The sequence below is a fragment of the Scardinius erythrophthalmus genome, assembly GCF_964197995.2.
Source record: "Scardinius erythrophthalmus genome assembly, chromosome: 9".
In the NCBI taxonomy this organism is placed as follows: Eukaryota; Metazoa; Chordata; class Actinopteri; order Cypriniformes; family Leuciscidae; genus Scardinius; species Scardinius erythrophthalmus.
This window is the reverse complement of record NC_138229.1, coordinates 4,610,551-4,622,755: the sequence shown is the minus strand read 5'-3', so window position 1 is coordinate 4,622,755 and position 12,205 is coordinate 4,610,551. Positions and strand designations below refer to the sequence as shown.

Below are 12,205 nucleotides of genomic sequence, written 5' to 3'. Positions count from 1 at the left end.
TTGACAAGCGCAAACCTTAGTAAATCAAAAGATAACCCGGTCCATGCCTTTTCAGGTGCGTCTTTAGTAAATGTAGTTTTTTAACACCAAAAGAGGGTTTGTTAGTTAATCTGGCCCCCTTCTTTGATCTCCATTCAGTTTTACTGCTGTCAGGAAGAATTGAGATACTGAAGAGATACAAATAATATTGATAATAGCTCAAATTGTTTGGTCTCAGCAACATTTGATTTCATATTGAACGTTTTGACTGCAGTTTTTTGATATCATCTGTGCACACTTTGCTACTGCATCTCATTGTTGAGATAAATATTACTGCAGCATGTTTTTCTGAAGATAAATCTGAGCGGCAGGAGATTTACAGTAAGCAAACGTCTCGATTTTATCTCCAACAAATCTAATTGCTGTCTGCAAAATGCAATTGAGATCAAATGAATAGATCTCATTAATTTTCCTTCCCGAAGGCATTCATAAATTCATTGAGGACTTTGGTCTACCAAGATAGAAAGAGTACATTTAGTCGCTAGAAATCCCCTTAGCAAAACTACACTGCAAAAATATTTTATTCCTGAGAATTTGTCTTGTTTTCCAGTAGCAACATCTAAACATTCTTAAATCAAGAGACAATAACTTGAGAATCAAAATCACATAAGTCTTGTTTTCTGAAAAATGTATCAAAATTACACTTAAATCAAGAAACAGATAAATCAATCAAAGTTTTCTCTTTAACTCACTTAATTTACATCAATTTTTAAGTAAACAAGACTTAATATCTTACGTAATTTTGCTTCTCAAGTAAATGCATCTTATTTAAGAATGTTTAGATATTTGTACGGGAAAACAAGACACAAATACACAGGTTGTTAGACTGCAAAAAAAAGAGAAAGATTTTCTTCCTAATTTAATTCTGCACAGTAAGCTAATCAACTAAACAATCTAAAAACAGAAAACCAATAAAACAGAGACTCAAAGAAATCTTTTCTGTCTCCAAGGGCGTCGGACTGGGGGTAATTACTGATTAGTACCAGTACTGATTACCAGGGCCCCAACGGGAGAGAGGGCCCTTGAAAAGTCTGGAATATATTTTATTTTATCTGGATATTTTCATTTCCTAATTACATTTCATAATGAATGTCAGATGAAATGTAAAGTTAGTGTATTGCCTGAATTAACTGACTGCATTTTGTATACAAAAAAGTAAAGACTATCTAAGGTCTCACGGTCCCACCCCTTGCTAATGACCCAAATGGTTTAGTCCATCATTTTGAGGCCCATCAGGACTGCCTATGCATAGGGCCCGGGACCTTGTGCTACGCCCCTGTCTGTCTCGATCTGTGTGTGTGTGTGTGATGCTGAATCAGACTAACTGCTCAGGGATCGAGTTTGCTTTCTCTGGCAGAGGGAAACTTAACCATTGTTACGAGCATGATATTCTTTTTCTTTTGTATGTCTCTTCTTTTCTGAGTTAGCAGACTTCAACATGGCAGATGTAAAGTACGATAGGTCACAGGTTTTTGTGTCCCCATGCTCATTATTTCAGGTGCATGGCCTGGTCACATGGATTTCATTAATTTTGTCATCTTTTCCTGACACATTTGATGCTATCCTGTTGCTTTATGCTGTAACCAGGCTTGACGAGAGATGTTTCTGTCAGCTGTGTCACAAACAGCCAGCTGTGCTTCAAATGTCATCGTCTTTACACTAACTACAGGTGTTCTCTGTGCTACAGCACTAACAATGACTCTGAAGACTTTCAAATGAATACTTAATAATGCCCAACGGACATGGTTAAACTTTAATGGCCGGAGCAGCTTCCTTCCTCACTCTTTAATAAATTGTGGAGGGAAGTTTTACATTCAGGAGCCCGGACATGTGGAAGTAATGAAGACACTTTCTGAAGAAAATCTGAGAGGTCACCAGGATGGTTTCTAGAAGAATGCTTACTATCCTAAGACAATAAACCTCTATGATATTTTTCTTGCAAGGAAAACCCTAGTAATCTCACATGTCTTTCTTAGCAAAGTCTCAAACTGCTCAGATTTGCTTAAGACATCGATTTGTCATTAATCCCTTTTTGACGTCTACATTTTGCCCTTCCATCCACACTGAGATAGTGTTTTTGTCCTGTGAAAACTGAGCTTGTTTTTTTTGTTGCTTTTTTATTCAATTTACGAAGGTACGGTAAATTGAATCACTAAATATTTTGTTGTTTTTGTACAGTATATGGAATTTTTTATGTACAGTTTACCATTAATACAGACAGACGCTGCATCCATTGCATCTGGCATGTGTTCTCACCGAGGCGACCTCAAGTTTCCCACTCGTAATTACGACTTTGTAGAGACGTTAAACTTGTAAACATGATCTTTCCGACATGACTTGAATTCACTAAAAGACAGACTGCCATTGCTTTAGTGACCAGCACATATGTGTATTAAATGCTTAAAACTTAAAAGCTGTTTTTCCCCTCCTGGTTCAGATGGTCGATTAGCCTGATCAGCTGACAAGTGCCCAAAACCCCTTTAATACCAGCAAACCAGATTAGCATGGCCAGCTAAAACAAGCAAACCACATTTTTTAGATGTTGTTTTTAGGATATTTCACCTGGTTTAGACAGTCAGCCAGCTTTTCTCTAAACCTGACCAGCTGATATCTGCCAAAACCGCTTTAAAACCAGATCAGCTTGGCCAGATAAAATGCTATTGGTGGATCTGGTGTGAGTGACAGGTTGCTCCGCCCTTAACACGTCATCAGAGAAGAGATGCGGGAAGGTTCATGATGGCTTTATTGTGGGAAAGCACCTTCTGACATGACTTACATTTGTTTTTCTCCCACGTTTCCTCCATCTTTTTACCTTTCCTCTATATCTCAGGGTTATTCCGGGATCGAACTCCTAGACCTGCTCCTCGAGCCCCATAAGGTCTCTCATGTGGAGAGCGATGGTGTTGACCTCTCTGCGTGGTCAATCACGGAGCAAAGCGTGAGTGAAATGCCATTTGATATTTATGAGTTTATCTAATCAATCACAAGACAACCGTCCTACTGAGAGCATACTGAGAATATTTTATTTTTAGTTATTTTAATAAATGAGGCACCCTGAAATTCTTCTTGTGTGTCTTCAGTGACATGTCTGACCCAGATTTGTCAGTCAACTTCTGTGTGTGTTTGTATCTGATATGAAACTGTTGAGTATTATTCTAAAAACCTATAGTGAACTGTTGAGACTTTTTGTACAAATATTTTGAAAGGAGTCTCTTATGCCAACAGAGGCTGCATTTATTTGATCAAAAATACAGTGTTAACATTAATATTGTGAAATATTATTACAATTTAAAATATCGGTCCTTCTATTTAAATACATTTTAAACTGTAATTTATTATTAAAATAACCACATTTTTGTTGGACCGAAATTGCGATGACAATATTTGCATCAAAATAAATATTAAAAATGTATATATTTGTATGTGTATTATAAATGGAAATATTTGTTTTCTTATTTTGTGTGTTATATATTTTGTGTAAATATAGACGAAATTTAATTCTCTTACACTCTTAAAAATAAAGGTTCTTTATTGCAATTGATGGTTCCATGAAGAATATTTTACATTTCTATTTTCTTTATAGAAATATAAATATAATATTTCTAAATATAAATTTCTTTATAAAGGAAAAAAGTATTTAGATATGTTTAAATGTGACCCTGGACCACAAAACCAGTCTTATGTGTAATTTTTTCTTTTTTAATTGAGATTTATACATCACCTGAAAGCTGAATACATAATATTTCCATTGATGTATGGTTTGTTAGGATAGGACAATATTTGGCTGAGATACAACTATTTGAAAATCTGGAATCTGAGGGTGCAAAAAAATCAAAACATTGAGAAAATTGCCTTTAAAGTTGTCCATTTCTATTGCCGATAGTGCTGCATCCACTCACAAAAATAAATGTTTTATATATTTAAGGTGGAAAATTTACAAAATATCTTCATGGAACATGATCTTTACTTAATATCCTAATGATTTTTGCCATAAAAGAAAAATCTATAATTTTGACCCATACAATGTTTTGTTGGCTATTGCCACAAATATACCCGTGCGACTTATGACTGGTTTTGTGATCCAGGGTCACAAATGCTCTTCACTCCCCAAAAAGATGTTCTTTAAATGAAGAACTGGTCACTGAGAGGTTCTTTGGGGAACCAAAAAGATTCATACTTACTGAAATGAATCATGTCTCATATAATCACTTCTATCTGTGAAAACCCACTTTATCTGTTGTAGGAGCAATTAAAGTCCATGTTAAAGTGAACGAAACATGAAATATTGTACATTAGAGACACAGATGACGCATCTGCAATGAGTGTGTATCATGGTTGTGCATGTGTGTCTCTGCTGTGACACAGATGTGTGTTTATTCTCTGTGTTTTGTGTCTGTATCCCTGCAGAGTCAGAGTCACGGTGAAGGTGTTGTTGATAGCTTCCTGGACTCCCTGCTGTCGGAGCCCTGCTCTCCTCTCTGGGTCCCTTCACCCTGTGACAGTGGAATCAGTGACGACACCCCGTCAGACCACCTGGACAGCCCCCCACCACCCCCCACCAGCCCGCTCTTCGACTCCGTCTTCCTCCCTCAGCATCCTCATCTTCTTCCTCAGCCGGCCGCTCATGCCGCAAACACAGAGCCGGATATCTCCATTGATCTGGGTGAGATCTCACTCTTCAGTCCCACCAGAATCTTGTTGATTACTTTGCAGTCAGAACAACAGCAACAATCATTATGTCAACACAAGTTTAAAGAGTGCAGTTCGGGTGACCACACACTGCATCAGGGATGCAATAAAGTAGAGATGCACCGACGTATCGGCCAATAATCGGTATCGGCCGATAAAAGCAATTATTTTCATTATTATTTCAATTATTTACTTGCTTAAAAACAGCCAATGATCAGGGCCGATTATATCCTGTCAATCAAAAGAGGGCAGAAAAACGTGTTCAGATTGCAACTCATAGTGTGTGTGAAGAAAATCTCTAGTGTTGAATTTAGGACAAGTTAACATGACAATACCGCATTAACAATAAAAGAAATTGTGCTTTCTGATTCATTCTGCAAATATGCACCAATATTTCTTAGTAGTGCTGGCTAATCTGATTTGTGCTGGCTAGAATAAATAGTTTTACTTTTAATACTTAATAAGCACATTTAAAAATCAAGCACTTCTGTACGTTTAAGTCAACAGTTAAATTATAGTGATGTCCGATTCATTCTTTCCAATGAACCTGTTGAATTGGTTCTCAAATAAGACTGCACATATGCATCAATCTTTCTTATTTGTGCTAGAAGAAATAGCTATGTGGTTCATTGATCAGTACTTTTTACCTTTAATACTTAATAAGTACATTTAAAAATCAAGCACTTCTGTACGTTTAAGTCAAACTTAAATAAGTAGGCTTACACTTTTCCTGGAGTAATATTTTAACATGGTATCTGTACTTTTACTCAAGTACTTGATTTGTGACATTCGTCCACCACTGTCTTTTATACCTCAGGAAACTTCTCACTTATGTTTCAAGTATCAACTTTGTCTCAGATGTTTGTTTTTTAAGTAAAGTGGCATAAAGGCATTGTTGAAATCTCTACTGGAACTAACGCGACAATTAACGCATTAACAGTTCAAAAATAGCGACTTAAAGCAGGCTCTGTTTGACCCTATGAATTACCTGTAGTTCAAGCCAGGGTTGCCAGATCCACAGTTTTTCCCTACACTAAACATTATTTGTAGCACGCCTCACATCCAATAATCACAAGGAGCTTTGTGCTTTGTTACTTAAGAACAAGTAAACAAGACTTGTAAACAAGTTCTAGCTTTGAGATTCTGTCCATTTTATCATTTTATGCATGAATATCAGAAGTTAAAAGATACTGAAATGAATCATGTCTCATATAATCACTTAATCAGTGTTTCAACCATGGAAAGACGTCAATAATTAAATTTTGCATTTACCTCAGGAAAGTTATCCAATGTTCACAGTTCGTTAGTTAGCTATTAAAAACACTATAGAGGAGCTTATTTAGTCAAGTCAAGTCAAGTCATCTTCATTTATATAGCGCTTTTAACAATGTAGATTGTCTCAAAGCAGCTTTACAGAGATAAGCGTATAATTTAAGGTAACAGAGATTGTTTCGGCTTTACAGCAGAGTTAAGTTATTTCCATCTAAAGTTAGTTTTAATTGATTTGGTTCCGTCGCAATGATCATTTGTTATTAAATTAGGGGCCGCTAAGACGACACCATTCTCTCTACACAGACTTTAAACGCGAACCTGTGAGAAACGCTGATGGCGTTCACATGAGCATTTAGAATGGGTTCTATAGTTATGTGCGTTAGAATATACGCAGGTTTGGAATTCCCTACAAGCCAAGCCTAAACAAAATACTTGTCTTTCCTTATAAATTTTGATAAGGAATTTTATTTTATTTGTTGCTTTGGGGTAGGACCGCGAGACGAATTTTCCCGACAACGGCTTATCTGTAGAGTGGTAGTGGGATCCTCCATAGGGAGAGACTAGTTGGCACTTCAGCACTGCGTTGTCATCGGTCCAGGTGAAGGTCCTTCGTCAGATCTGGATACGGCCTGGATCCGGCAGGCTGCAGGAAAAACCTTGGGATAAACACAGAGACTAATATTAGCGTAGATGCCATTCTTCTCATGATGTAACGAGTACATCAGGATTTTTGGGAAGTGTTCCCGGTTCCGGCTGACCTAATCTATGCAGCATAACATTAAATTATAGAAGTCTATAATGTATTATGTGAAAGCTAGGTCAAAGAGATGTGTCTTTAATCTGGCTTTGAACTGACAGAGTGTGTCTGCTTCCCGGACAATGGTAGGAAGACTGTTCCAGAGTTTTGGTGGTAAATAGGAAAAGGATCTACCGCCAGCAGTGGATTTTGATATTCTGGGTATAATCAACTGGCATAAAATCAACACTTGATCAATACTAACACTTTCTCTTCTCTTTTCTCTCTCTCTCTCTCTCTCTCTCTCTCTCTCTCTCTCTCTCTCTCTCTCTCTCTACAGTATATATATATATATATATAGCCTATATATATATATATAATAGGCTATGCCTACGTATTGCATTAGCTTAAACTGGGAAGAGTCATAGCACTTGCATATTGTTGTCCTCCTATTGTTAGTTTAACTGTAAATCGCTTTGGATAAAAGCGTCTGCTATATAAATGACCAAATGTAGCCTAATAAATGTAAAATTGGCTTGACATTGGACATTCGCACATTTAGGGACCGTCTCAAAAGTTGCATAAAACATTGGCATACACGTTTCTAACTTCAATAGCAAACTTTAATTTATTTGAATAAATATCAAAAATCCAAAGGGTGCGCATTATGCCTGACACTACATGAACACTTTACAGTTGGTTTTATGACTGTAAGTCGTTCTATTCAAATGCTATTGAAGTTAGAAACGTACATACCAAAGTAGTATACACTTTAGAGACGGTCCCTAAATGTGCAAATGTCCAACGTCAATGCCAGTCTATCACTGGGGAAACGCTCAGCATTAAACTTTGCGCGTTATTCTGAGTCAATCTGCTTGCCTGCGAGTTTGGTCTTTTATATCACTGTAATTAGTCCATTAAGCTATACGTTAAGCGTTTTATATGTCCAGCAGGGGAATCCTTAAGTATTAAGGGAAACCCTAATAGCTTGCATGCAGCACATCGCCACAATATAAAGTTAAGGCAACTAAACAACCAAGAGAAATATATGTCAATCTCAAAAATGTAATATTGGATCTGTATATCCGCATCGGGGAATAACATTATAATCTTGTTCACGGTAGAGAAAGATGCTTGTAGGCTACACAGGGAGAGTAACCGTGAAGACACTGAATTTAACATAAAACCGCCGTCATAATAATCACAAATACACTTGCATTGCTGTTAAATGAGTTTTATGAATGAATGGCTTGCTCTAACTGTTGCTCTGTCTTCGTCAACAACAAGCGCTTTTGCACCTCCTGCTGGTGAGGTTGAATAACAGCAGATGGAGAGTATCTCGGTAATCTATTGCTTTTCCTGCAGTTCCGTTGAATTTACTGTCGAATTTGAACCACTGAATTTGTGGAAGCGAATTTTGCAAAGCGAAATAAAATGGACCGAAAATTGCCTGTTGAATATTATAGGTTGTATTTTTAAACAGTTTGAATATTTTGGAAGTGAAATATGAAAGGTGAATATGGATTATTGAATTTTTAATAATGAAAATGTGTTTGAAATGTTTTTAATTGAAATATTCACAGCTTAAATATTCAACCATGCTGAATTTCAGCCCATAAAAATGCAAGCCCTAAAAATACAATGCATTAAAATGCAAGCATGATTAATGCAATGCCTATTTTTTTTTCAAGTAGTGCAATTCAACAGGCTTTTTATTTCAAAAACATTTGACATTATTTTACTTCCATAGTAATAGACGTGACGGACTATAATGCGTTAAGAGCTCGCTCAAGTACTGCGGAGCTAAACCATTCAGTGCTTTGCTGATTACTCACAAAGCACTGATCGCAAAATTTATGCGATGTTTAATAGGGAGCCAATGCAGTTTTGACAGAACTGGGCTAATATGGTCATACTTCCTGGTTCTGGTAAGAACTCGAGCTGCTGCGTTTTGAACCAGCTGTAGTTTGTTTATTAAGCGTGCAGGGCAACCACCCAGTAGAGCATTACAATAATCTAGCCTTGAGGTCATGAACGCATGAACTAATTGTTCCGCATTTGTCAATGAGAGCATATGACGTAATTTAGATATATTTTTAAGATGGAAAAATGCAGTTTTACAGATACTAGACACGTGACTTTCAAATGAAAGATTGGTATCAAAGAGCACACCCAGGTTCCTAACCGACGACGAAGACTTAACAGAGCAGCCATCAAGTGTTAGACAGTATTCTAGGTTATTACGTGAGGAAGTTTTTTGTCCAATAATTAGAAACTCTGTTTTTTCAGAATTTAGAAGTAGGAAATTACAAGTCATCCAATTTTTTATATCCGCTATGCATTCCGTTAATTTTGTGAATTGATAAGTTTCGTTAGGTTTTGAAGAAATATAGAGCTGCGTATCATCGGCATAACAGTGAAAGCTAATGCCATGTTTCCTAATGATATCTCCTAAGGGTAGCATGTACAGAGTGAACAGCAGCGGTCCTAGTACTGAGCCTTGTGGTACGCCATACTGAACTTGTGATCGATGAGACATCTCATCATTTACTGCTACAAACTGATAACGGTCAGATAAGTATGATTTAAACCATGCTAGTGCATTTCCCGTAATGCCAACATAATGTTCTAATCTATTTAAAAGAACGTTGTGGTCGATGGTGTCAAATGCAGCACTAAGATCGAGTAACACTAATAGAGAGATACAACCACGATCGGATGATAAGAGCAAATCATTTGTGACTCTAACGAGAGCTGTTTCGGTACTATGGTACGGTCTAAATCCGGACTGGAAATCCTCGCAGATATCATTTCTTTCAAGAAAGGAACACAGTTGTGAGGATACTGCCTTTTCTAATATCTTTGACAGAAAGGGTAGATTCGAGATCGGCCTGTAATTGACTAATTCTGAAGGATCAAGTTGCGTTTTTTTAACAAGCGGTTTAATCAAAGCCAGCTTAAAGTTTTTTGGTACGTATCCTAGAGACAAAGACGAATTAATGATATTAAGAAGAGGATCTATGACCTCTGGAAGTATTTCTTTCAGTAGCTTAGTCGGTATAGGGTCTAACATACATGTTGTAGATTTAGATGATTTAATGAGTTTAGTAAATTCTTCCTCTCCTATAGCAACGAATGAATCAAATTTTTCCTCAGGGAGACTACAATGCACTGCCTGATGTGATACTGTAGTAGACGGTTGCATAGTTATAATTTTGTCCCTGATATTATCAATCTTATAAGTGAAGAAGTTCATAAAGTCATTACTGCTGTGTTGCTTGGAAACTTCGGTGCTTGAAGCTTTATTTTTCGTTAGTTTAGCCACCGTTTCAAATAAATACCTAGGATTATGTTTATTTTCTTCTAATAGGGTTGAAAAATAAGCAGATCTAGCAGCTTTTAAAGCCTCTCTGTAAGTAATTGAGCTCTCTTTCCATGAAATGCAAAATACCTCTAGTTTTGTTTTCTTCCAGTTGCGCTCCATTTTTCTGGCTGCTCTCTTAAGGGCCCGAGTGTGCTCGCTGTACCATGGCGTTGGACTATTTTCTTTAATCTTCTTTAAGTGCAACGGAGCAACTGTGTCTAAAGTGCTGGAAAAGAGAGAGTTAAACGTTTCTGTTGTAATATCTAGTTCTTCTAAGCTATCTGAGATGCTGAGATGATGAAACTGATTAGGAAGATTATTAATAAAGCAATCTTTAGTAGCAGAAGTGATAGGTCTCACATATTTGAAACACGGAGTCGGCTTTGCAGCCTTGGCTAAATGCAAATTACACGAGACTAGATAATGATCTGAGATGTCATCGCTCTGCTGCAGAATTTCAACGGCATCCACATCTATTCCGTGTGATAATATTAGATCTAGAGTATGATTACGACGATGAGTAGGTCCTGACACGTGTTGTCTAACTCCAATTGAATTTACAATGTCTTTAAATGCCAATCCCAATGCATCTTTTTCATTATCGATGTGTATATTAAAATCACCAACAATTAGTACTTTATCTGCAGTCAATATTAATTCTGATAGAAAGTCCGCAAATTCTTTGATAAAGTCTGTATGGTGCCCTGGTGGCCTGTATACAGTAGCCAGCACAAATCTCAAACGTGATTTATCGTTTACACTATATATTTTTACATTAAGCACCAATGCTTCAAAAGAATTATATTTAAAACTTGATTTCTTAGTGGTTTTGAAACTATTACTATGGATTACAGCAACACCACCCCCTTTGCGTTTCAGACGAGGCTCATGTTTATAACAGTAATCTTGCGGGGTTGATTCATTTAAAGTAATGTAATCGTTTGGTTTTAGCCAGGTTTCTGTCAAACACAGCACATCTAGGTTATTATCTGAAATCATATCGTTAACAACGAGTGCTTTTGAAGTAAGCGATCGAATATTCAGCAACCCAAGCTTTAGCATTTGCTCATCTGTATTATAGCTGTTTTTTATTTGTTGAACATCAATTAAATTTTTAACCTTAGTTGGGTTTAAACGTTTTTTGGATTTCCAAATTCGGGGAACAGACACAGTCTCTATATGATGATAGCTAGGTGAAAGAGGCTCTATGTGATGGGATTTATCTGACCTTGGTGACGCGAGGCCGCTAGCAGACGGTCGGTTAAGCCAGTCTGTCTGCTTCCTGACCTGAGCCCCAGATTGTCATGTTTGAGCTCTAAGACTATGAGCCATATTACTAGAGAGAAGAGCAGCACCATCCCAGGAGGGATGAATACCATCTCTTTTCAACAGGTCAGGTTTGCCCCAAAAACTTTTCCAATTGTCTATATATAATTCTATATTATTAAGCGGACACCACCGAGACAGCCAACCGTTAAGCGAACATAATCTACTAACTATCTCATCACTCCTGCGAACAGGAAGGGGGCCAGAGCAAATTACAGTCCTTGACATCGTACTTGCAAGTTCACACACCTCTTTAATATTAATTTTGGTGATCTCCGACTGGCGGAGTCGAACATCATTAGTGCCGACATGAATAATGATCTTAGAGAATTTACGATTAGCATTAGCCAGCACTTTTAAATTTGCTTTGATGTCAGGCGCTCTGGCTCCCGGCAAACATGTGACTATGGTGGTTGGTGTCTCTATTTTCACGTTCCGTGTAATAGAATCGCCAATAACTAGGGCACAATCATTCTCAGTGGGTGTTTCACTGAGCGGGGCAAATCGATTTGTTATGGTAATCGGAACGGAAGAGTGGTTTTTAGATCCGCGACTAGAGCGATCCCTCACTGTCACCCATTTGCCCGGCTGCACGGGCTCTACTTCAGCCAGAACCGTCATAATAATTATATATATATATATATATATTTTACAATACAATATTATATACAATATATAATTTACTAATTATATATGCTTAAATAAATTTGTCATGAAGACAAGTGTTTATGAAAACTACCTTATGTGAAACCGAGTTGTATAGGCTACAAACATTTCAG

General features: G+C 37.1%; 1 protein-coding gene across 1 annotated transcript in view; it reads left to right on the top strand.

Moving 5' to 3' along the window:
- The window catches only part of creb3l3b (cAMP responsive element binding protein 3-like 3b), a 30,250-nt gene that overhangs the window by 3,581 nt on the left and 14,464 nt on the right, over positions 1–12,205 (top strand). Inside the window, exons 2-3 of the mRNA XM_081373454.1 lie at positions 2,870–2,977; positions 4,447–4,702. Coding sequence (XP_081229580.1) covers positions 2,870–2,977; positions 4,447–4,702 — 364 coding nt within the window. The remainder of the gene's footprint in view (positions 1–2,869; positions 2,978–4,446; positions 4,703–12,205) is intronic.